General features: G+C 37.5%; 1 protein-coding gene across 5 annotated transcripts in view; it reads left to right on the forward strand.

Moving 5' to 3' along the window:
• The window catches only part of LOC123868038 (supervillin-like), a 267108-nt gene that overhangs the window by 148917 nt on the left and 93358 nt on the right, over positions 1-24833 (forward strand). For 4 of the 5 annotated variants that reach the window (XM_045910373.1, XM_045910374.1, XM_045910376.1 and 1 more), the window contains 7 exons: positions 2665-3131; positions 4250-4522; positions 5593-5772; positions 6464-6799; positions 9276-9394; positions 9934-10494; positions 10608-10714. In XM_045910373.1, the coding sequence (XP_045766329.1) occupies positions 2665-3131; positions 4250-4522; positions 5593-5772; positions 6464-6799; positions 9276-9394; positions 9934-10494; positions 10608-10714 (2043 nt within the window). The remainder of the gene's footprint in view (positions 1-2664; positions 3132-4249; positions 4523-5592; positions 5773-6463; positions 6800-9275; positions 9395-9933; positions 10495-10607; positions 10715-24833) is intronic. The other variant, XM_045910375.1, reaches the window with a different exon arrangement.

A 24833-nucleotide genomic window follows, 5' to 3' on the forward strand; every position in this document is an offset into this window, starting at 1 on the left:
TTACTTTTATGTTTCTTTTTATGAAGGTTGTACAATAAAGCATATTTCAATTCAATTCAATTCGATAGTGCCAGATTTTTCGAAATATGGAATAGGGAATAAAGAGAATTTATATTTTCGTCAAGTGAAACCGTGAACGTTTTCTAGTCATGTTATAAAAGCGTATACATCCCACAAAGAATTTCGGCACCCTTACAATATCATCATCATTATCACAGATCAAGCTACCGCCGGCTCACTACTGAGCACGGGTCTCTTCATACAATGAGAAGGGTTTAGGGAATAAACCCTCCTCATAGGGCCTAAACAAAAGCATATAACTCCGAAAAGTTAGAGAGGCGTGCCCGGGATCTAACCTCTGACCTCCCGAATTATAGGAGGACGTTGTCTTACCAGTAGGCTATCACCTTTACAACAGTACAGCTAAATTACATACTCAGAGCCGCTATTCGGAATAGGCCTGCAGTGCTAGTCGCGTCGGCTTGCTGATGACGGAAATAAGCGCTCCAGTTTACTGGGTCAAAACTATTTCTGACTCTGTTGTACTCCACAGCACGCATCCAATGTTTTATGGCCTGAACATCTGATGCGGTCAGTTCTAGATGCCCTTAATTGCTGCTCTTTAATTCTGTGTTTTGTCTGTTATAGAAAGCGGCGATAGCCTAGCGGTTAAGACGTTCAACTTCCTATTCGGGGGTGGGGGGTTCTATCTCGGCATGCACCTTCAAACTTTTCAGAGCTATGTGTTTAGCAATTAAATATCACGTGCTTTAACAGTGAAGGAAAACGTGTGGAAACCTGCGTGCCTGAGAGTTCTCTATAATGTTTTTAAAGGTGTGTTAATTCTGCTAATCCGCACTTGCCCAGGCAGCGTGGTAGACTATGGCAAAACCCTTATCATTCTGAGAGGAGGCCCGTGCTCAGTAGTGACCCGGCGATGGGTTGATCATGAAATCATATGTTACTAATTACTATGCACTTTTAGCTTAATCCATTTTACTCTTGCGGAAGTCTTGATGTCTTAATCTCCTTTCTTGATGCTTTTGTTCTAAATCTTTTGCACTTTCTCTGTCATTTAGAGGCTAACTTAATGGGCTGCGGGCAATGATATTTTAATTAAGTATATTATGAAAAAAAAGAATAGTCAAGTGCGAGTCGAACTCGCACACGAAGGGTTCCGCAACATCGTGTACGAAATAACACTTAATTTTTTATAATTTTACGGCGGCCATTTTGAAATATTTATTATTCGTTGTTATAGCGGCGATAGAAATAACTATACGTTCTGAGAAAATTTTAATTCTGTACCTATTACGGTTCACAAGGTAATGTCAGACAGACGGACGGACGGACAGCGGAGGCTTAGTAATAGGATCCCGTTGGCACCCCTTCGGCTACGGAACCTTAGAAAAAATTAGATACGTTTGATACTCGTAGGTATCTATAGTGGTGACTTAAACTACGAACCTTGGGTCACATTTGTAGAGCGCTCTCTGCTCTTGTGCTTTTTGCATCTCCTGTCTTACCAATCATAATCACCGACCACCAATTGCATACGGCATATAATATGAACATGTCTAGGGCATACCTAATGTCATTGGCTGCGGATTATGAATTACGAGACTCCAGGTCCTAAGTAAACAAGTTGACGGCTGCACACCCCTTGCCACGGAGAGCACGTCGGGCTGTTGTTCCTGCACTAATTGATCTCTCTCCGGTTGTGTTAGATTAGCGTCCCATCGGATTATGAGAGTGAGGGAATAGAGAGTGCATAGTGTGTTTGCGCACACACTTTGCACTTATTTTCTTCGTAGTGGGCTAGACTCCTAGTTGGTAGCTGCGACTATAGTCAAATTTGGTCCAGAGAAAATATATAATATATAAATATTATTAGCTCCTAACTATTATAAGCTTTTGAGCTTATTCTCATTAATATGAATAAAGTTTCATTATTTGTGAATTTGGATCCTGTCGGCTAGGTGTTTGGTCGTTAAAAGTCAATACTTTTCCCGAAGATTCACTCACACACACAAATGCAAAGAAACAATAATTACTCGAATCACACATGTGTTTCGTGTTATATTGTGAATTCTCAAACAAGTTAAATTTGGATTTTATCATGTAAGGTTTAATGAAGAAGACCTGAAGAAAAACGTATGATCTCTGTATTGAATCTTTCGCGGGAAATATTGTTGAAATATAAAGTCGTATTTCTTGTCCAATAAAATTTTATTGCTATGTACTACGTAACTTTTCGCCATACATATTTTGTTCTATTTTTACATGTAGGTTATTATGTAGTTACTATGGTAATAGTAAGATTATTAAATATTTCTTGAACTTGGCCGTTTTTTTCTTGTGTTAGATAGAAAAGCAATCTAATATTTGATTTATAATAGACGCTATGACCACTATAGTTCCGAGTCCTACAGATAATTTCTGGCAACAATTCATAATAAAGGTTATACTTACAGACTGGACATTTAAATTTAGAATATATTGCCAATGGTGTCAAACTCCCTTAAATCCATGAACAAGGCTGCCAGTCCAGATCACTCACGCTATAACTCATCGAAATATATGAAGGTGAACTAAAACTGCGACTGTCTCTGTCTTGCGAACGTCTATGCTCTATATTAAAGCATTTCTTTTCTCATTTCGCAGTTTGGAGCCGAGCCAAGCGAATTTCCAAGCGTTCGGCATCGCGGGCTGTAGTTTTCCGAGTTGTTCCGTCGAGTCCGGTGCTGTTCCTTCAGACCAGGGCCCCTACGTGGGAGAACCCGAGCGAGATCCTTTCGCTGACCCAGACTTTCCCCCGTACGACTCCAACCTATTTAGTGAGAAGCTGCCCTTAGTCAACGGTGCTTTAAAACATGTCAAAGCCAAGGACGATAGCTTCGGCGAGGCAACGTTTCTAGAATTCGAAAAAATTTGCAGCAATGGAAAACAATCTACTCTGGATGAAATCGAGCAAGAAGTAAACAAAGTGCGCGTCGCTCTAGACGAAGACAGCCGTGCCTTGGACGAGGACGAAAGCAATCAAGCGGAGGCAGACAATTGGAGCTTGAACGTGTCCTGCGACAGCGGCGTTTACAATCGCGCCTCATCCCGCGACTCCGGCCCTCACTCCGGTTAGTACCTTTGTAAAAAAAAAATTGCGAGCAAACGAGCATGCGGCTCACCAATGTTAAGTGATTACCGCCGCCCATGAACCCTAGCAGCACCAGAGGAACCGCCAATGCGTTGCCGGCCTTTAAGGAATTTGTTGGTCCACCTCTTGAATAACCCCATGTTGTAATCTAGTGCGAACACCTCGAAACAACATTAATCACCCGCAGAACTATACAATTGGTCAGTTAGAAGCATTAAATGTATTTTTAACGAGTCAAGAGCGCTGTACACTCATGAGTGTACGTCGAAAACAACTTTTGACTTATTTAGTCCGCGAGCAATCAAAGCCTACTGTAACAGCGTCATAAAGTGAACATATGGAAAGAATCTAAACAGTCGATTCGCATTGCGCGATGTTTGTTTATGTTATTTGACGAAATTAGGTTTTCGACCCAATATTCATGACGGGACGGTTTTGAAATAAACTGGGACCTTGTAAATGTCTCTGCCCTGTTATTTGGGTCAATGTGACATGCATAATATTCATTGTCAACGCCTCATACCGACGGTTTCTTTAAAATTATAGTTTGAAACGCAATATTTATCTTGAACTTCAAGTCAAGAGTAAATTGGAATCTTCCAGGCAAGCGCACTCCATGTTAAACTACATCATCCCATGCCGGCAAGTCAGAGTGCAGTCAAGCGCTATTCTATAAATTAAAAATACTAGCTTTTCCCTCTAACTTTGTCTTTGTTGATTTACCTATGTCCGTCTCGTGGACGCAACCTATCTTTGAAACAAACGTCAAAATTTGTTGAGCGGATTGCTTATTAAAAATGCTGTGGATTTTCCGAGATAAAAAGTACCCAATGTGGATGCAAAGTACCTAATCTGTGCCAAATTGCGTCAAAATCGTTTTAACGGATGTTCCGTGCAAAGGACAAACACAAACAAAACAGACAGACATACTTTCGCATTTATAATACGGATTAGTATATAGATTAGTATATAGATGTCTTTATTTTCGCTTCGGCAGTGTTGTAACAACGCGGTTAATTTTCGTACACGCAATATTGTATTTAGTGTACGTCTATTTTGGTTCGTGCTCGACACTAATAACGAATTTATCGATTTCAGGCGAGGAGTTGGGCTTGATCGAGAGTCAGGAAATACAAGCCAACCACGCGACCAACAGCAGCAACGATTGGTCATCGACATCTTTAGATCAGAGTATTATTTTCAATATGGATCGCGTGAGGAAGTCCACTGAGAACGAAGCTCTTCGGAGTCCGGATGAAAGGGGGAGCGATGAAGACAATGAGCATTCCGGATTTGCTCTGGGCTTAGTGAAAAGCAACAGTGTGGTCGCTCGAGCCAGCATGTGGCAACAGTTACAACAACAAGCCAAAGGTATTATTCAAACTTCTAGAACTTACTTTTAGGGTTCTTTATCTCTTGAGAAAAAAGGAACCTTTATTGTATCACTTCTTTGTCAGTCTATCTGTCGTGTCTGTCAAGACCCTCAAGGGAATCAAAACCTATTGCGTATTTCCCGTTGAACTAGAATTACGTTTGGTAAGAATCATCAATGTCTTAGCACAAGAAAAGTGAAAAATCCGAAGACTGTAAATTTGTAGTTACTTCACAAAAAAATCTGTACGGAACCTTTCTGTCTGACTCGTACTATTATCATCTAAACCACATGCGTTTGCAAAATTTCAACTCAATCAGGAAGTTAGAAGTACCTAGCTGAAAAATTTGTTACCAATTTGACAACATACGAACAAGTTTTTAATAACAAGTGTAAATTAAAAATTTATAACACCCCCGACGATCCAAAGTATTTGAGTTTTCCAAAACATCATTTTCAAATAAATAATTATGTATTTAGGCAACGTCCATCTTGACAGCTTGACATTTGTCTATTGACATAATATTATGAACCTAACGGTTATCTAACCTTCTTTTCTACAAGAAAACTAGAAAAGAGCTGATAACTCTTAAACGGCTGAACCAATTTTTTTAGATTATAGCTAAGAACACTCTCGATCAAGCCACCTTTCAAACAAAAAAAACTAAATTAAAATCGGTTCATTCGTTTAGGCGCTACGATGCCACAGACAGATACACAGATACACAGATACACAGACACACAGATACACAGATACACACGTCAAACTTATAACACCCCTCTTTTTGGGTCGGGGGTTAAAAATATCGCATTAGCAGCTTCAGGTCATGGGCGTATGAGTTGTTCTTGTAACGCACGTTCGAAAAATATGCAAAAAAAGGCTTGGCATGAAATTACAAAATACATTAGAGGATGCTTGCTATCCAATTGTTGTTTAATTTGGCTTATTTAAAAATAACAATAACATAGCTATAAAGGATATATAAATTGCGTTTTGATTTATTCTAACGAAAACCCGCGATATCGCTTACTTCAAATAACTCACCATGATACGCATTCTCAATTCCAGGCTCACCGAAACCGCTGATTCGTCACAGTCGCTCAAAGGTAAAGGAGGGACCTCCAGTGGTGGAGCGGTTCAGCACGCAAGCAGTTCCTGATATATCCCCCGAACCCACCAGCCCTAAGGAAGCATTCTCTCTCATTCAATCCAAAAGCACTGCCAATGTGTTAGACAGAGACGAAGATGGTGAGTTACTTCATCTAGTATCGCACTCCACTTTTAGTATCTTATGGTATAAACACATTGGCAACACTCCACCCGATCCCGACGTGAAGTGTCGGTACCCCAAATGATTCCTCACAAGCACAGTCGTCACGGAATGAGCGGACTGAAAAGTGAAAGGTCTGAAGTTCACCAGTTGCACTATAATATTATTATCTTACAACTACTCCTAGCAAAGGCTTTACGTGTAGAAAGAAAACGGAACATGAGATATAATTAATAACATCCCAAATAATACAAAAAAACTTTGATAACATCTAACATTAATCGTTAGAGCACATGGATCGCTTGGACTGTCGAGGCACTACGTGACGTCGGGCGTTGGAAATAGTAGTATGTTTCTGGGAATACAAAATAAAAAATTAAAAGTCAGTTTTGAAACTACGTCCACATCGCGTGGTGTTGTCAATGTGTTTTGCACTTTAGTACAAAATAGGTCCGTCATTATTTGTCCCATTATCATAATGTCACATTTTGTACGTCCAAATTTTATTTAAGAGGCATGTAAATTGCATTTTGTACCGACGATACCGCTTTCTGTTCTTTTGATTGTCGGCTTTTTGTTTCTTTTTTGCATGTCCTCGACTATGTATGTCCCGGGCTCTGTTAAACACTGCACAATGTATGTATATACGCACACACTCACCGGTGGCAGCTAAGCTAGACGAGGACGATCCGGCCAAGATGTCTCTCGCCGAGAAGATGAAGATGTTCAACTCGAAGTTGACGCACAAACCTCCCGTTGCCGGACTACCGAGGTCTAAGGAAGAGAGAGTGCCTCGAGCGTCGAGGCTCAGAACGATGCCGGTCCTCGCGAGTCAAGTCCAAGAGGCGTTGGACCAAAACGAAAGGATGTCCAAATCCCTCACCCACGAGGACGTCCCACGTTGCAATGATTTTCAACTAAAAATGGAACTGTTCCGATCGGCGAGCGCAAAGAACACATCTTTAGCGTATCTAATGAGGCAGAACTCGAAGTTTAGAAGCTTAGGTCTGATTTTGTTCCTTTATTTCTGTTTGGTTTTGTCGATTTTCGCTTGTCGTTTCGCTTTCTGGGCTCAGCACTAATTTCTTACCCTAAATAGATTCGCGAGGTAAGTAAATTGGTTGGTTTATTTTTCTATGCATGTTTCATTGCACGGGATATACTAACACTGTATGCCTTTTTCTCTATTTCTGACGGCGTACATTGTGGCTTATTCTGTTTAGAGAGTCTGTACGACAGAGTTAGCTGCAGTGTATAATTATTTTCTTCCATTAAATAATAATTATGTTAATGTATAATTATGCATATTATATGCCGATAAACTTTTGAGTTGTGGTCTGTCGCAATGCACTCTAGCATGACGGTTGACCAATCAAAACGCGTCTTGAGTGTTAGCACACCACAGCGTTACAGCAAACTTGCTTCATAAAAATATATGACTTCGATCGCCTTTTCCCGCAGCATGACTCACCACAACACTTTTTTTTTGCATTTAAAGTCTCCATTAAACCTTAATATTCTTCTTCTTTCCTTGATTTCATTTCCTTAAGCACGAATTGTTTGAATTTTGCATGCACTAGGCTCTCAAGCAATTTATTCGGTTAAAATCTGGCGCTAATTCAGTTCATTCAGTGCTCTAATATTCTCTATGACAAAAAATCGTACTACCCGCATTTCGTGACGCCAAGACACCTCTTTATATCAGAACTGTCAAGTTTGAATTCACGATCGCAGTTACGATTGTGTAACGATTTGGTCATAAAGTATAAGGGCTCAGATTTTTCTGTTTGCTATCAAAGTTTGGTAGCGTGATGAGTGTTTTTGTCAATAATGTAATTTTGAAGTGATATTTATTTTTATTTTGAATCAAATAAAAGTTTCACTAACGAAAAAGTTCTACTAAGAGAAATCCTCCTATGTAACAAGTGTAAATTAAAAATTTATAACACTCCCGACACGTGGTTACAGTAACTAGAAAAGAGCTGATAACTTTCAAACGGCTGAAGCGATTTTCTTGGATTATAGCTAAGAACACTTTCGATCAAGCCATCTTTTAAACAAAAAAAAAACTAAATTAAAATCGGTTGTTTAGTTTAGGAGCTACGATGTCACAGACAGATACACAGATACACACGTCAAACTTATAACACCCTTCTTTTTGGGTCGGGGGTTAAAAATGCTTGCTTTCAAGAGTTTTCAAATGATAAAATAATAATAATAATTGGGGTTGATTTCAAAAGCAAACTTGGATTAATAGTAGAGCTATCTCTTTTTTTTTTCTTTTTAGTTTGTTGCACTAATCTTATCAACCTTAGGATGGCTAGGCTGTGATAGGAGCGAAGTGGCTATGCTCAAAAGCAATGACTGGTAAAAAAGATAAGAGATATTATAGAAGATAATGCTAAAAATAAATAATATTATTTCGCATTTAACATAACATATTTTAAAACTGACTATTAAGTTTATAGTATCACTATCTATGACGCATAATTGAATTTTATACATCCGCTGTTTTCCAATTTTCTCTTCAGTTACTTTGTACGTGAATTGTTAATGTTCTGAACTGGAATCTATTTTGGGATTGCAAACACATGGTGTTTGTATTCGCAATGATAACAATATATGTGACGCCAAAACAGGTGTTGCGTTTGGCAATAAGTCAACCTCACAATAGTGGCAGGAATTTATACGATAAAAGAATTCTCCCATTTAGCGCATAATATGGTGAAAGTAATTCTTTTCTTCTTCTTCTTATTTAGTTTAATGGCGTCATTCCTTTTTATATTTACGTATTTATTTATTTATTTATTTAAAGATTAACATCGGGAGCGCCTGAAAATATACCGGTTTCAATGGCATATAGACTATTAACTGTACAAACACTAAAACCACACAGGCCGCGTAAGCGTAGACGTAGCGCGTACCATTGCGTTATAGTGTATGGAACTGTATGAGACATGGCATACCGCTTGCGAGGCGTGAACGTTCGCGTAGACGTAATGCGTGCAGTTTGTCTACGGATTCACGCGCGTCACTACGTGCATGTCACGTGTGACGCGCATGTTCTAGGTGTGAATCGGCTTTAAGGCGATTGACCTGGGCAAATGTGCTCGACACTGTATAAGATAGTGGCATTTCTGTCAGAAAATACACTAAACCTGTTCATACTCTGTCAACTGGTTGCAGCTTCTACACTAACACAAGAAAAAAGATGTAATAAATAAATAGCCCAACCACTCGCCTTGACACGAAGGTTGTGATTATCACATTGCTATGATCTCGATTGTTATGATTGGCAGAATTTTTATCACCATGCATTTCAGCCAATATGTAATAACTTATCAAAATACCTATTTAGACTGTGCGACTATCCTTAAGAGAATGCCTTAGAATAAAAAAAAAATGGCTTTCTCCCAACTCCTTCAAGTTTTGCCATATTATTTTTGTGTAGTAACTTTGATATTTCGTGCATTATTAACAGACGTGGAAGACGATACGCCAGCGCAAAGGATGATAACGCCCGAAGTGAGGGGCATCTTAAAGTCTGGATTAACTGTGGTGCCTTCAAAGCCGACTTTGGCTAAGGGCGAGAGCTCTGAGGTATATTGTTAATTTCTTTTTAAAAGTGTAAATTAAAAATTTATAACACCCCCGACAAGTGAAGGTTATAGTAAGAACTAGAAAAGAGCTGATAACTTTCAAACGGCTGAACCGATTTTCTTGGATTATAGCTAAGAACACTCTCGATCAAGCCACCTTTTAAACAAAAAAAAAAAAACTAAATTAAAATCGGTTCATTAGTTTAGGAGCTACGATGCCACAGACAGATACACAGATACACACGTCAAACTTATAACACCCCTCTTTTTGGGTCGGGGGTTAATAAATATTATCTTATGGCTGGACTACGTGTTAGTCAGATTATGTCCTATTAGTTTCGAACCCATCTTGGGGTCCTTTTTCAAAGCACTATAGAGTCACAGTACGGCATAAGGCCTGATTCTGTTTCTTTCAACTTTGTAGTTTGTTAGTGATTCTCTCAAATTGTTATAGTTTGAATTACTTTAACTGTACCCAGCTGTATTCTGAAATTCTGGACAAAATTCTAGAATGTTCAAGTTTACAAATTATATTTCCAGGGTCTTAAAGACGAAGGCATCGATAGTTCATCAGACGAATCCGCATCTGCATCCAGCGTGTCGTCGTCAGAGAAGAGCTGCTCCTCATCAGATAGTTCCGACGAAGTGCCAGAGAAGCCTAGAAGGTTCCAGAGAAAGAATAACAAACTAAAAGCCTCTAGAACCGAGTCAGATATCGTCAAACTAAACCACGATCCATTCCCACGAAAGATCCAACTACCAGGTGCAAATGAGTTGAAGGAGCGTATCGCCCAAGCGAAAAATCCAGATGTTAAAATCCCTATATTAGCTAAACTTGGCAGGAAACCAGCTGAAGAGGTGAAAAGCGACGATGATAAAGCCAGATATAGGAGATTTGTCAAAAAAATCGACGAACCTTTACAATTGGGTAAACTTCGACGGCCGATGGAAAAAACTTCTTCTGTAGAGGAAAAGCCACCGATATTGAAAATCTCGGCGTTGAATCAGGCGGCGAAGAATAAGTTCTTCGGCTTGGAAACCGAGAAGAAGGAGAAAAGTGTTGACGAAATGGCCGCTGCTGTTAAAAAATACATTCCACCCGTAAGTACGACACAAATCCACACTAATATTACAAATGCGAAATTTTGTCTGTCTGTCTGTCTGCTAGCTTTTTACGGCTCACAGGATATGAATGTTTGATTGGTTTTCCTTAGATGAGCAAGTCGATATCCCACCACGCGATGGAAATTGGCGGCTCGGGCAGTGACGGCGAGAGCAGCGGCGGCCGCGAGGTGCGACACATCAACATGAGACGCCACAGGTAGGATTAGATTCACTTTATACAAGTGTACAGTACTAGCACAGAATAAGAGCGATCACGCACTTATCCGATCCGAGCCCATGAAAATCCATACTCCATACTAATATACAAATGCGAAAGTGTGTCTGTCTGTCTGTCTGCTACCTCACGCACCTGATATTGTCACGGATGACGGAGAGATATTATTTTCACAGACTTGGATCGGATGAGTGCGTGCGTTAAGGAAATAGGAAGGCAGAAGGCAAAATTCGTTTGCGCAGAAAAGCGCAATCTAACGCAACGTAAAACCGAATGTACACCAATGAAATACAGACCTTATTGCTTGACGTTAAGATTTTAAACAGAACAACAGAGACATGTGCTATCTCGCTCATGATTCTCGCGAACAAAATTTTAGCACCATTCATAAAATATATGATTTCTGTGCAAGTACATCAACGTACTCTTAAATTGGTAGTCTTGTATGGAAGAAACGGGTCTGCAAAAACCGCTCATTTTAATGCAAAAATTAATTAGTTTACGTAAAAGCACTGATGTTTTACACAATTTGTTTTAATAATAATTAAAGTGCAACCATCAGGGCGAACGTAATCGGGACGATTTTACAATATGTAATAGATATGAAAGGTTTAGTTTCGTCAATTATTTATTTGTGTGCCAGTTGTATCATATTGGTTCGTTTCATATTGGTTGGACGAAAACGTGGTTCATTTAAATTCAGTATCCAAATGTTGCCAATTTGACTATACTTACTATACTTATGTATGTATATAATGTACTTCTGTCTCAACTGCATGAAGAGATTGATTACAAATTACAATTTGGATATTGTAATTTGTAAAAGTATCGCTCTCCAAATTACATTTGTAGTCATAATTTCCAGTTTCGGCATACGTCTATTAATTAAAATCTCTTAGACAAAGTATAACGGTTTTCTTAATACGTTCGCAGCCGAAATTCTAATGACTCGTACGAAGCGATCTGCTTCCTTGTTTTTAATTTGAACCACTAAGATAAATGGAATTCCTTTTTTCTACCTACGCGGGTTATCACACTTACAAGTGTAAATTAAAAAATTATAACACCCCCGACAAGTGAAGGTTACAGTAACTAGAAGAGAGCTGATAACTTTCAACCGGTGAACCGATTTTCTTGGATTATAGCTAAGAACACTCTTGATCAAGCCACCTTTCAAACAAAAAAAAAACTAAATTAAAATTAGTTCATTAGTTTAGGAGCTACGATGCCACAGACAGATACACAGATACACACGTCAAACTTATAACACCCCTCTTTTTGGGTCGGGGGTTAATAAGTACGAAGCGATCTACTTCCCTGTTTTTCTAAGATAAATGGAATGCCTTCTTTTTTCTACCTGGGCGGGTTATCACACTTAAAACGGTAGACGGTCTGTCTACTACTATTGCATACTGCGTGCGAATACGCTTGTGTGTTAAAAATGTAATATTATTATTAGAGACTAGTGGATAGCCGGTGTGAGCTACTACTGTTCTTGCAATTCACGAAGGCGAGTGAACTTTACTTGTGGTTATTAATAATGGCCGGTCCTTATTAATAATGCCCAGTTAATCACGTTGCCCGTAACATATACACTCCATTTAAAAATTAAAGGCAGGTAGCTGTAAGCAAACAGCCGCTCACTGTTCGCCTAGTGGGGACACGCTTTATAGTAAAATCTAAATAGCTTTCAAAGCAAGCAAAGTAAAAGTTGATTTTATATTTACGTACCTACGCAAAGTCTGAAACAACTACTAACATATTTATAAGAACAAATTGTGCATAATTCAAGTCGTTATCGAAAGTAAGATCTACACGCTACTGGTTGTAGTGAACGAGAGCCCTTGTTCATTTTCACCGATTAGTCTTTACTTGGAAAGTGCTTAGACATCGACTGTCACTTACCTATAGTCACTATAAACGGGTAGTGAAACTTGTTGCGAATCGATTTAGCATAGATGTGCATGTTATTTGTATATAATGTGCTTCTTTCTGTTGTTTAACTATGAAATGATGACGATAACTTACTATGATACAAATTTTTATTTTTTTTATTCTGATACAAGTTAGCTCTTGATGCAATCTCACCTGATGGTACTTAAGTGATGATGCAGTCTAAGATGCAAGTGGGCTAACTTGGAAGAGGTATCGCAGTTATTGAAACCCATACTCCTTTGGTTGCTACACGGCATTGTTACCGGAACGCTAAATCGCTTGGCGGCACAGCTTTGCCGGTAGGGTGATAACTAGTTACGGCCGAAGCTGCCCACCAGACCACATAATTTGGAGCCCCGATGGCTCAACGGTTGAGGAGCGGACTGAATTCCGATAAGGTCGGCGGTTCAAACCCCACCCGTTGCCCCATTGTCGTACCCACTCCTGGCACAAGCTTTACGCTTAATTGGAGGGGAAATGGGTGTATTAGTCATGATTAGCATGGCTGATATTCTTATATAAAAAAGTGAAATTATCGGATGAAATTGATATACTTAATATATTATTATAGCATATTACTTCTGGATAAAGTAGCTTTCTAATGGTGAATGAATTATTAAAAAGTAATCGGTAGTTCCAGAGTTTATCATTTAGAAACAAGCAAAGTGTGTTTGTTTGGTGGTTTGTCCTTTAATCACGTCACAACGGATTGACGTGGATTTTTGCATGGATATAGGTAAAAATATGAAGAGTATCATGGACTGATTTTGCCCCTGAAATCCACGGATCCTCAACTAAATCCACGCTGATGAAGCCGTGAGCATCATTTAGTTTACTAAATAAATGTGCCCTTGCCTCAATGTTTCATCTCTATAATATTAACACTTATTTCACTTTATTTATCTCATTCGTCTCGATTAATAAACCATTAACTAAATGTTATTAAAAGCTTAACCATTAGCTATTATAGACCATTATTACAACAGAAAAAATCCCATCTAAGATATGTAGTATAGGATAGTATGAATCTGTTAAAAATGAAATAAAATAAATATATTTCCATTTATATATAGACCTATATAATAAATTGCCTTTTATCTGCTTTGAACGGATAAGGCTTGATAAAACACGATCCCAGAAGCTTTCTCTCAAAAGCCGGTACCTCTATATACTTAAGTATAGTAATATCTTGTAGAGTGACTTATGAGTCATACCCATTGAGATGTTACTTACTAGAAGAGCAAACCTCAAACACCAGGCATCATAATAGCGCCTTATGATTAAAGATCTAAGCTTGGAACTAATAAGCGTTTTAAAGTAACAGGGTATATTATCTTTTAATCTTGTTACATTACTTACATTACAGTATAAGTTGCGACTTGTGTCGTGTGATACATACATATTACTAGCGACTGCCCGCGGTTACGCTGTATAAGTACGTAATACGTAGTAGTATACGCTAAATATAAAGCCTCTTTATTATCTATTCCGTGGCAATTTCGGAAATATTGGCTTTATTCCTTACTAGATGATGCCCGCGACTTCGTCCGCGTGGATTTAAGTTTTTTGATATCCCGTGGGAACTCTTTGATTTTCCGGGATAAAAAGTAGCCTAAGTGCTAATCCTGGATATTATCTATCTCTATTCCAAATTTCAGCCAAATCCGTCCAGTAGTTTTTGCGTGAAGGTGTAACAAACATACACACACACACGGGCACACACACACACACACACACACACATACAAACTTTCACCTTTGTAATATTAGTGTGAAGTGTGATGTACATTATAAGGGAATTTTATTTTATTAGTGCGAAAATACAGCTTTCTAGATCCGAGGGTTAGGGCTGCGCATTGATGAGTATTCAGTAAGTCAGGATTTTCTTTTTACGTATTGATAAATAGAGAAAATTAGAGCCAGTCCCGATATACCTTTGAATTCTATGTATCTATAGAACGGGTATTCCGAATCAAAACACGTTTCACTGAGCTGTCAAAGTTAACATGACGGCCATGAAATTAAGACTGACTACAACTCGCAAAAGTTCCTGTGTGGAATGACCAATGTAGTGTACAGTAGGTATATATACCAATTTACTGAAAGTACGGCAAGTTTTCTTGGACATCGATTAGTTTGATGCCAGTTTGCGAGACATTGAACGCTCTAGTATAATATAAGTAATGGCATCTCTCTGTATACTTATCTAAAAACTCGCTTGACTTTTATGTGGAGACGCTGCGTCTGCTCTTTAAACGTTTCCAAAGCTCGAACTAGGTTAATATTGTAATATACTTTTGCTTACCTTATTTGGAGAGGAAAGGGAATGCCGTTCTTCATATTAGGTATTAGTGTAGAAAGCAACGTCCCATTATATTGTACAATCATCTTGGAGAAATAAACTACAAAAATGTGGTAGAGCTATCGTTTTCTCGTTTGTCGACATGGGGAAAATCTGAATATTTATTCTTGGGAGAGAAAACTCTAGTGGCTACTAAAACTCATGTGGCCCGTTTGGGCTACGTGGGATTTATTAGCCACTAAAATCCCTTCGGTGGTCTACGATGATGAGACGTCGTAAGAACGTTTTAAAGAAACGAAATGCAGATCATCATTATTAGTTTGTGTCTAATAATAATAATTAGTATTGCTAAAATTAATAATTTAAGTTTCAATTACTGCCACTGCATTGCTAAATTTATTATTAAGTGTTAATCATTGCCCCTTCACTAAAAATAATTAGGTACAAGTATCAATTTCTGGTATGTACTACAAGCAATCAATTTATTTTATCATTAAGGCACTAAACAAACATGACGCGCGACGGGAAGAGCACGGAAGGATTTGTAATGCAATTGAGATTATAGTACATCATTAAAAAGTTCCTTGTGTAACGACTAAGAAACACGTTGGACACAATTTCATTGTGAATAAGCCTTTATTTCTCAGATGCTTTAGTTTAATCAATGAAGTTTATTTAAACAAACGTTTACAAATGCTTTTGTAAATACCCTTCTTAGTGAGAAGAACCAGATAAAAACTGTGATTGCCCTTTTTCAAAACACTCTTCTATCATATAACTTATAGACCTTTGGGATTATAAAACTGCTATGTAACAAACACTTCAAGAGCCGTATTAGACTCTATCGTCATCAATCGATACACGTCCACTTCTGGACATAGGTCATGTGTATGGGCTTCCACACGCCACGGTCTTTTGCCGCCTGAATCCAGGAATCGATGTCATCGTTGGGCACTATCGTCTGTTATATCTTCCCAAGCCTTTACAGATGTTCTTGTAGGAACTCCCACACGCCACAGTCTAGCACCACCTGCATCCTGCGACTTGTTTTTAACCCGCGACCCAAAAAGAGGGGTGTTATAAGTTTGACGTGTGTATCTGTGTGTGTGTGGCATCGTAGCTCCTAAACTAATGAACCGTTTTTAATTTAGTTTTTTTTTTGTTTGAAAGGTGGCTTGATCGAAAGTGTTCTTAGCTATAATCCAAGAAAGCTTCAAAATCAAGATAGCTATAATCCAGCCGTTTGAAAGTTATCAGCTCTTTTCTAGTTACTGTAACATTCACTTGTCGGGGGTGTTTCATTTACACTTGTATGTTACGACAATATCGTCGCGCATTTTATCTGTCCAAGCCTTTACAGATCCATAGATCGGAGCACCTACTTTCGCATTCGGCTCACACGCAAACAATGTATCGCTAATTATACATTGCACAATACGACACAACACGCGGCATTCAAACGCGTCGGAGTGGCCCACAAACCTAGCTTTTGTAACGCCGGTAATTGCGCCCGCGCGCATACGATACGTATCTTTGGAAGCAACAGTTTTTTGCGCGAATGACTCATTGAAAAGGATCTACCGGTTTGTACATTACATCCATTTATATTCATACTCCAATATTAATATTATTAACACGAATGTGTGTCTGTCTGTCTGTCTGCTAGCTCTTCACGGCCCACCCGTTTAACCGATTTTGCTGTTTGGTACAAAATTAGCTTACATCCCGGGGCTATATAATTATACTAGCTGTTGCCCGCGACTTCGTCTTAAATCTTCTTCTTCTTTCGTTTATTAAAGCTTTTCGTATTAAAATTGCGGTCTTAGTTACTATTGACAATTTGGTTAACTTCCTTACTACTAAAAATAAAATTACTGAACGTACCGTGAAATTTATTTACTCGTAACTCGTAAATAAACATTGGCCCTTAAGTAAACGTTCCAAGTGGACAGTGAAGGACGCAAGACAAATTCAATTGCAAGCCTAATATGGTGAAACGTTAAACATATCGTGCTAGTCGTTCACAAGTAGAAAACAAATATACAACCGGTAGCGAAGTAGTTTAACAGCCCTTGTATTAAAAATGTAGAGTAATTTAAAATACTACTCAACATAATGGATAAGGGAAAGCACTAAATTCAAGAAATACGAGTATAATATAACCGTTGTACAGTTTGGCAGCAAACTAATACATAATTTCCACTCATAAAATTATTTTACCAGTTTTTGTTTGCGACATTTTCCATGTGAGATAAAAGAAAATTGAATCCCAAAATTTTAAGGAAACGAGTGTAGACAAAACAGCAACATATTGCAGGTTCTAGAGAAGTCAAATTTATTTTCTCAATAATTGTACCTAATGATTAACTTAATTTTTTTATATTGACTAGCATTTTATTATGCCTTTAAAAAATAACTGTGTTTTATTGACATAGAACCGCTGCTGTTAGGCTCAAGGCATTCAATCTGCTGTAGATTCGAATTGAGGGCGACGCGCGAAGCATGTTTTCTAAAAGTTACAAAGTTAACTAAGGGAAAATTAAAAGAAAACTCTGTTTTTTTATACCTAATGCATTTGTTTCTCATAAACAAGTACCTATGATAGTCTATAATATAAAAATGAATCGCAAAATGTGTTGGTAAGCGCATAACTCAACAACGCCTGGACCAATTTGGCCAAATCTTTTTTTAAAATGTTCGTTGAAGTTCAAGGATGGTTTTTACGGCGAGAAAAATTAGAATTATTGCTGGAAAAACCCTAAAAATAGCCCTTTTCTTTTTCCCATACAAATGATTTCTAACTAAAACGTAGTCAATTTGAGCTTTATTGCTATGGTATAAAGTTCATATTAAATTACAAGCACTCACTGTTGTCTAAGCAATGTAGGTGTGTTCCTAACGTCAACGGTTCTGTTCAGGAGAATTTTTTTAAATACGTAGGCACAAAAACTGCCACATTACAAATCTTTTTGACAGGACGAAGTCTGTCGGGTCAGCTAGTTTCTAATAAATAAATTGAGACAAAGTTCAGCTTACTTTGCGACGCTTTATAAAAGACGCGACTCTCCGCAAATTGCCTTGAGGCTGAGTGTCGATTAACAAGGTGAAATTTACGGAACTGTAAGCAATAATAGTCATCTAACAGCTTTAAAGACGTATTGCTCTTAACTTATATAAGTTTCTGATAATCGCTTCCGACGTTCTTATATGGATATATCGGAAAACCTTACAACATTGTCGACATGTCTGTTTAATGTAATTCATTGTGTTGGACTGGCTGTGGTATTCATGAATAGAAAATTATACATTAAATTCTTAGACATATTTGGTATAGATTCCTTTATTGCAGTTTTTCTTCTGCTAGTTTTTTTTCTTCTTTCCAATTATACTTTATTAGAACAGACAGTTTTGAATTGTCATAGCAACATGGGTATGGAAGGAAAGATTATTATTTATTAATCTTTTTTCTATAGCGAGAAATAGCAGTAAGAAAAACCCAAAGCGATAGGCTATGTGCTGTATGTACTATGTAGTGATTAGTAATTTGTTACTTGGCGAAGTTCATATCGTGATTTGCATTTTAACAACCCTTAAGATGCATTCGAATCTGTACATATACCTAACAAGTGTAAATTAAAAATTTATAACACCCCCGACAAGTGAAGGTTTCAGTAACTAGAAAAGAGCTGATTACTTTCAAACACCTGAACCGATTTTCTTGGATTACAGCTAAGAACACTCTCGATCAAGCCACCTTTCAAACAAAAAAAAAAAAAAACTAAATTAAAATCGGTTCATTAGTTTAGGAGCTACGATGCCACTGACAGATACACAGATACAAACGTCAAACTTATAACACCCCTCTTTTTGGGTTGGGGGTTCAAAATGCATGACCTGACTGACTGACTGATCTTTTAACACGCAGCCTAAACAGCTGAGTTTAGACACTTAAAATGACAATCGGTTTCTACTTTATTTTATTATGAACTATACGCTTACTAAGGCCTCATTTCCACGAGAGCTTTTTAACCGACTTCCAAAATGGGAGGAGGTTCTCAATTCGTCGGAATCTTTTTTTTTTTTTTTTATGTATTAGGAGCAAATTGCTCGCGATCAGTGTAATAGCTTAGTAAACAGTAGGGTTTTAACTGGGCATAGCATATTATAGTACAGTGGGGCCACTAAAAATTGTGAAATAAAAAATTTTCAAAAGAAAAATAAAACCGACTTCAATTTTAATCAAACCGGTTTTATTTTTCTTTTGAAAATTTTTTATTTGATCACACGTAAAAAAGCGTTGACGTGTGAACATATACCTGAATACATTTTTCTGTTTGGACGCTTTTTTAACGGACGTTAAAAAATCTCTCGTGTAAATGAGGCCTTAGAAAGGATTTTTGGAAATTAGAGGATTAATAATTAATAGAAGATAAAAGTTTTTACGCAATTCCATAATTTTTCATGTTTGGACTTTCGGTGAAACATGAAGAACTAATATGTGTTTCAGGACTTTTGGAAATTCCAATCCCTCACTGAGTTTCAAAAATGCCGCTCGGGCAAAACCGGGATGGGTCACATGGTGTATGTAGGTTAAAATATTGAAGCGTAGCGTCATAATTCCATTTATTGTTTGTAATCAAATCAAACACATACAAGAACCAGGTTCGATATATCGCACGTCGTAAAATTAGAAAACGTCAGTTGAGTCACCCATAGACATACAATTTTCGCTTCTCAATATCGCGTGTCCAGACGTGCGGTAATGACGATAGCCCCTCGTCTTCATCTTGTTAACCGCCTTTTCCTCTTTTGACCTCTACTTGATGTTCTTTTTTACCTCCCGTCATTTATTCACACTGTCTCGTAAAACAATTGCTACTTATTGAAATACCAGCATATAACTCGCACCAGCTTCGTATTCGTGTAGTTCGTTTTAATATTATGCTTTTTTAGGTTTCCGTACCTCAAAAGGAAAAACTGAACCCTGATAGGGTCACTTTGTTTTCTGTCTGTCTGTCTATCTGTCCGTCTGTCAAGAAAACCTATAGGGTACTTCCCGTTGACATAGAATCATGAAATTTGGCAGGTAGATAGGTCGTATAGCACACTTATGGGGGAAAAGTCCGAAAACGTGAATTTGTGGTTACATCACAAAAAATTATCTCACTGTTACAGAGGTGGACGCATACCTACAGGCTGCCATCAGCCATTAGAATGGAAAAATCACAAAAAAAATAATTAAATTTTGTGTTTATGAACAAATAATAAATTAGTAGGTATTTTCAATTTTCAACTGTACTAAGTGGGATATCATGATATGAAAGTGCTTTACCTGTATATTCTACAACAGATTTTCATTTATTTTTATGCAAAACAGTTTTTTATTTATTGTGTAAAATGTCGAAAAAATACGACTGTAGTTGGTACGGAACCCTCGGTGCGCGAGTCTGACTCGCACTTTGCCTTTTTTTTAACCGACATCACACTAATATTATAAAGGCGAAAGTTTGTATGTGTGTGTGTGTGTGTGTGTGTGTGTGTGTATGTTTGTTACTCCTTCACGCAAAAACTACTGGACGGATTGGGCTGAAATTTAGAATGGAGGTAGATTATACCCTGGATTAGCACATAGGCTACTTTTTATCCCGGTAAATCAAAGAGTTCCCACGGGAATTTTAAAAAACCTACATCCACGCGAACGAAGTCGCGGGTATCAGCTAGTAAACTATAAAAAAGGAAGAGCTTTTCGTTTCGGCCCATATTTTTTTCGTTTAAATAGATCAGTTCCATTAAATCAATAAAAGTATCAAGTACATGAACAAGCTTTAAGCTTATTTGAAGGTAAACTATACAGTATTGAAGTGGCCATACTATTCATTAACAGTGTGTGTGTAATATTAAGTACATATGAGTAGGTACATTTCAAAACTTCGCACCTTGTTACACCCACAATGGATTTGTTAATTTTTAATGATTGTATATTTAATCAATTAAAATTAGGTATATTCATTTAATGGTTACAAGGTTATTTGCAATTTGTGCCAAATTATTAAGTTTCAAGTTTACCATTCTATTTTGATGTTGTTTATTTTAGCCTAAGATAGAATCAAATCAGTATGCTTATAGCTAGATTTAATTTCATTCGCGTCTAGACAATGCACTTTGTGGGGTTTCATTTCGGTCCATTTTTCATCCGGACAACTTTTACTAGAATTTCCATGAAAATGAATTCAACTTCCTAGACAATGATATCGATTTCGCTTTGAGGTCATAAACATTGTCAACAGTCAAGTTATCCAGACACCAGTGTCTAGACAGAGTCTAGACTCGTATTGAGGTGAAACGCAGCAGCCTGTAGAATCATTTCTAAAAGCTGTAGGTGCTCTTGTTATTTTATTGCACTTACGTGCAGCATTCTATGAAAAAAAGTTTGACTTTTTAAAAAAGATAGAGAACGCCCACGACCTCGTCAACGTGGAATTAGGTTTTTAAAAATTCTATGGGGACTAATTTTCCGGGATAGAAAGGTATCCCGTCCCCTGAACACAAGGTATTTTTGGACCTAAATAGGTGATGCTCGTAACTTCGTCCACGTAGATTTTGGTTTTTTTTAATTCCGTGGGAATCCTTTGATTTTCCTAGACAAAAAATTAGCCTTTGTCGGTCCTTGCACTAGCTCTATACCTACCCATTTTTTTTTCAAAATCGGTTAAACGGATGAACCATGTAAAGTTAGTACACAGACAGATAGATTATCCTACTGTTATTATGGTTTTTTTTGATGATATGTATTATGTATATTTGTAGTTTTCAACATTCTCTTTCGATAAAATTTTAGTATGTTAATTAATTTATTCGTTATTCGATAGTAATTTTATTGGTAGGCATATTAGTAGGTCATTTAAACTCATGCTGCAGGGATATTATAAGTTCAAAAGTCAGTTGTTGGACTTTTGCCACCACCTACTTAACTGGCGGAAGTATCTTAATTCGTTAACACGTCTGATCATTTGGTGAGTTCTCGCTGAAGACTAAACATTTTGAAAGATATAATGCACTTATGATTTGGCGTTTTATGCAACAGATGCATTACAATTTCGTATATATACTTTAAATCCTTCCCTATTGCAATTTCAGTCAACCACGGAAGAATTATGTTACGTCATATCAAAGCGAACAAACTATACAAATTAGTTCGTACTAGATGATGCCCGTGACTTCGTCCGCGTGGATTTAGTTTTTTAAAAATCCCGTGGGAACCCTTTGATTATTTGGGGATACAAGTAGCCTATGTCGATTTTCGGGACGCAAGCTACCTTTGTAGCCATATAAATCGGTTAAACGGATGGGCCTTTAAAAATCCCGTGGGAACTCTTTGATTTACCGGGATAAAAAGTAGCCTATGTCCCCGGGATGTAAGCTAACTCCGTACCAAGTTTTATCAAAATCGGTTTAACTGTTGGGCCGTGAAAAGCTGGCTGACAGACCGACACAATTTTGCATTTTAATATCAGTATGGATGTTTTGTAGTATAACTATCGTTCGGTGTGATATAAAACTTTCGGTTTCAACATAAATGTGTAATGCGTTAGCGTCGGCTCGCGGTGCACTGATTCCGTTCTACTTCATACGCAATCTGTTATGAATTACAATTTGAATGTGGGTTAATGTTTCTTAGATTGGTCTGTGACGTACGGCACTGCACGCTTCAGTTCCCCGTTTGAATATTATACTAATATCTTATGGCCTCGTGATTTATTTGTGACTAGCTTATGCTCGCAAGTTTGTCCGCGTGGACTACACAAATTTCGAACCCCTGTTTACACCTTTAGGAATTGAATTTTTGTAAGTTCTTTCTTATCGGAGGTCTATGTCATGATAACTAGGTATCTGCATGCCAAATTATCTATCAATATAATAATCAATCATTTTCTCCTTTCATTATATTCTTTAAGTTTTTTCATCAATTCCTGTTGAGTAACGTAGACATGTCTCTTCCATCGCTTGATAACCATTTACCACTCATCCAGTCAATGTTTCTTTGCTTGCAAAGTTGTCTGATTATACCAAACATAAACAATTTAGTTATATCTCCATAGTATGAGTATTGAGTCTCGTGTTTTAGTGTCTTATGTTTTTCTGAACCATTACGAACGTTATCTTTATAGTGTCTAATATACCCGAATGCCGATAAACCCGTTTGACTCTTCTCCCGTTTCCAAAACTAATACTCACATCGTAAAAATACCACGATTTTTTATCGAAATCAAACTACTTTTATATCGAGTGTCTCGTGTTGCTTTTTTAAGACTCGAAGATATAAGATGATTAGGAGCTATTGACCTATATTGATAGAAAAGTGTGATGATATTTCCTATTGCCTTTATTTCTTATTGGAAGGAATTCTAATATTGGCTGGTACATTCTAATTTAAAATGCCAAAATTTATTAACTATTGAATCGTTCGATCTGCACGTGTTCGACAAAGACCAGCGAAGCGTTGATCAAAGGTCAAACATTGAATAGAGGCTGGCATCTCTGGCAGATGCTTGCCTCACACAATAGAGCACGCTAGCAATAATTTAACATCACTTGCGTAAATCAGGAAGGATAATACAGATACTCGCATGTAGTAAATTTTAACGATGGTTCTGAGACGAATGCGCTTGCATCTATTCTGTCTAATATTATTGATTGTATTGGACTTCCATCGCATCCTGTAGTATATTTGCCCCATTGTATTAGATCTGGTACAGTAAAGATAGCCTCTTCGCGGAGGTCGTTATTGTTTATTGAATCTTCTATAACCTAACCATGATACACAACCGCTTTTGTTTCAGTGAATAATGCTCTTATATCATAGATCTTGGGAACAACGCGTGCGCTGTTCATCTCGTCGTACACGATTGTTTAATCAAGTGTTTCATGTTTGAATACGTGTATAAGTTACACGGTTGGATGTATTGTTAATTGATACGTATAATTTCGTCATTAGTTTTTATAGTACGCTATTTTCCTATGAAATGAACAAGAGATTTGTATGTTTAAAACCAGACGCCGTCAAATTACAATTAAATCATAGGAAAAACATGGTTTGTGTTAAATTTTATCTCTAAGAAACACTGTTGAAGTGCACTTCAGTAGAGTTCTACGGAAATCGAATGCGGACCACATTACCTTTTACAGTCCATTGTCGATTGTAAACTAAGCCAAGAATACGAGTTGTTTGTTTACATGTCCGCTATAGTACGTCCGCGTGTAGGTAACGGGCCGTTAAGACGCCGCGGGGCGCTTCCATGGCCCCAAGTGACGATACCACGGCCAGTGATGCCAACTTAGCAACTTTATAGCTAGATCTAGCTATTATTTGGTGACAGACAGCCACAATTTAATGAAACTTGTAGCTAAACTTTTTAGCTACTTTTTCTAGCAACTTCCACTGCCTCATTCAAATGCAGAGGTAGAGAGGTTATTCTCTCAAATGAATTTAGTGAAAAATAAGCTAAGTTTGTTAACTCTGAACTCATTCCTCCGCAGTAGAGACTTCCTCAGGAAAAGTGGTAAATGTTGCTATAACTGTGTTTTGCCTAAAGATGTTCTGCATAAAATGGGTACTGCGGAAAAATATTCAAAATCAGCGCAAGACCCGGAACCCCAGCTATCGAAATCTTCCTATTTAATTAATTAGTTTTTAAATTATTTTTATCTTTTACTTTATTAATTTCTTATTATAAATTCTTTTGAGAATAAATTCTTTAACCACATTTTTATTATTCAATGACGTACACCGATACTTTAGACATTTTTAACTTTAACAATGTTAGAATTAAGGAAAATAAAAATGATTCTTAGAAATTGTCATTTT

The sequence above is a fragment of the Maniola jurtina genome, chromosome 9, assembly GCF_905333055.1.
Source record: "Maniola jurtina chromosome 9, ilManJurt1.1, whole genome shotgun sequence".
In the NCBI taxonomy this organism is placed as follows: domain Eukaryota; kingdom Metazoa; phylum Arthropoda; class Insecta; order Lepidoptera; family Nymphalidae; genus Maniola; species Maniola jurtina.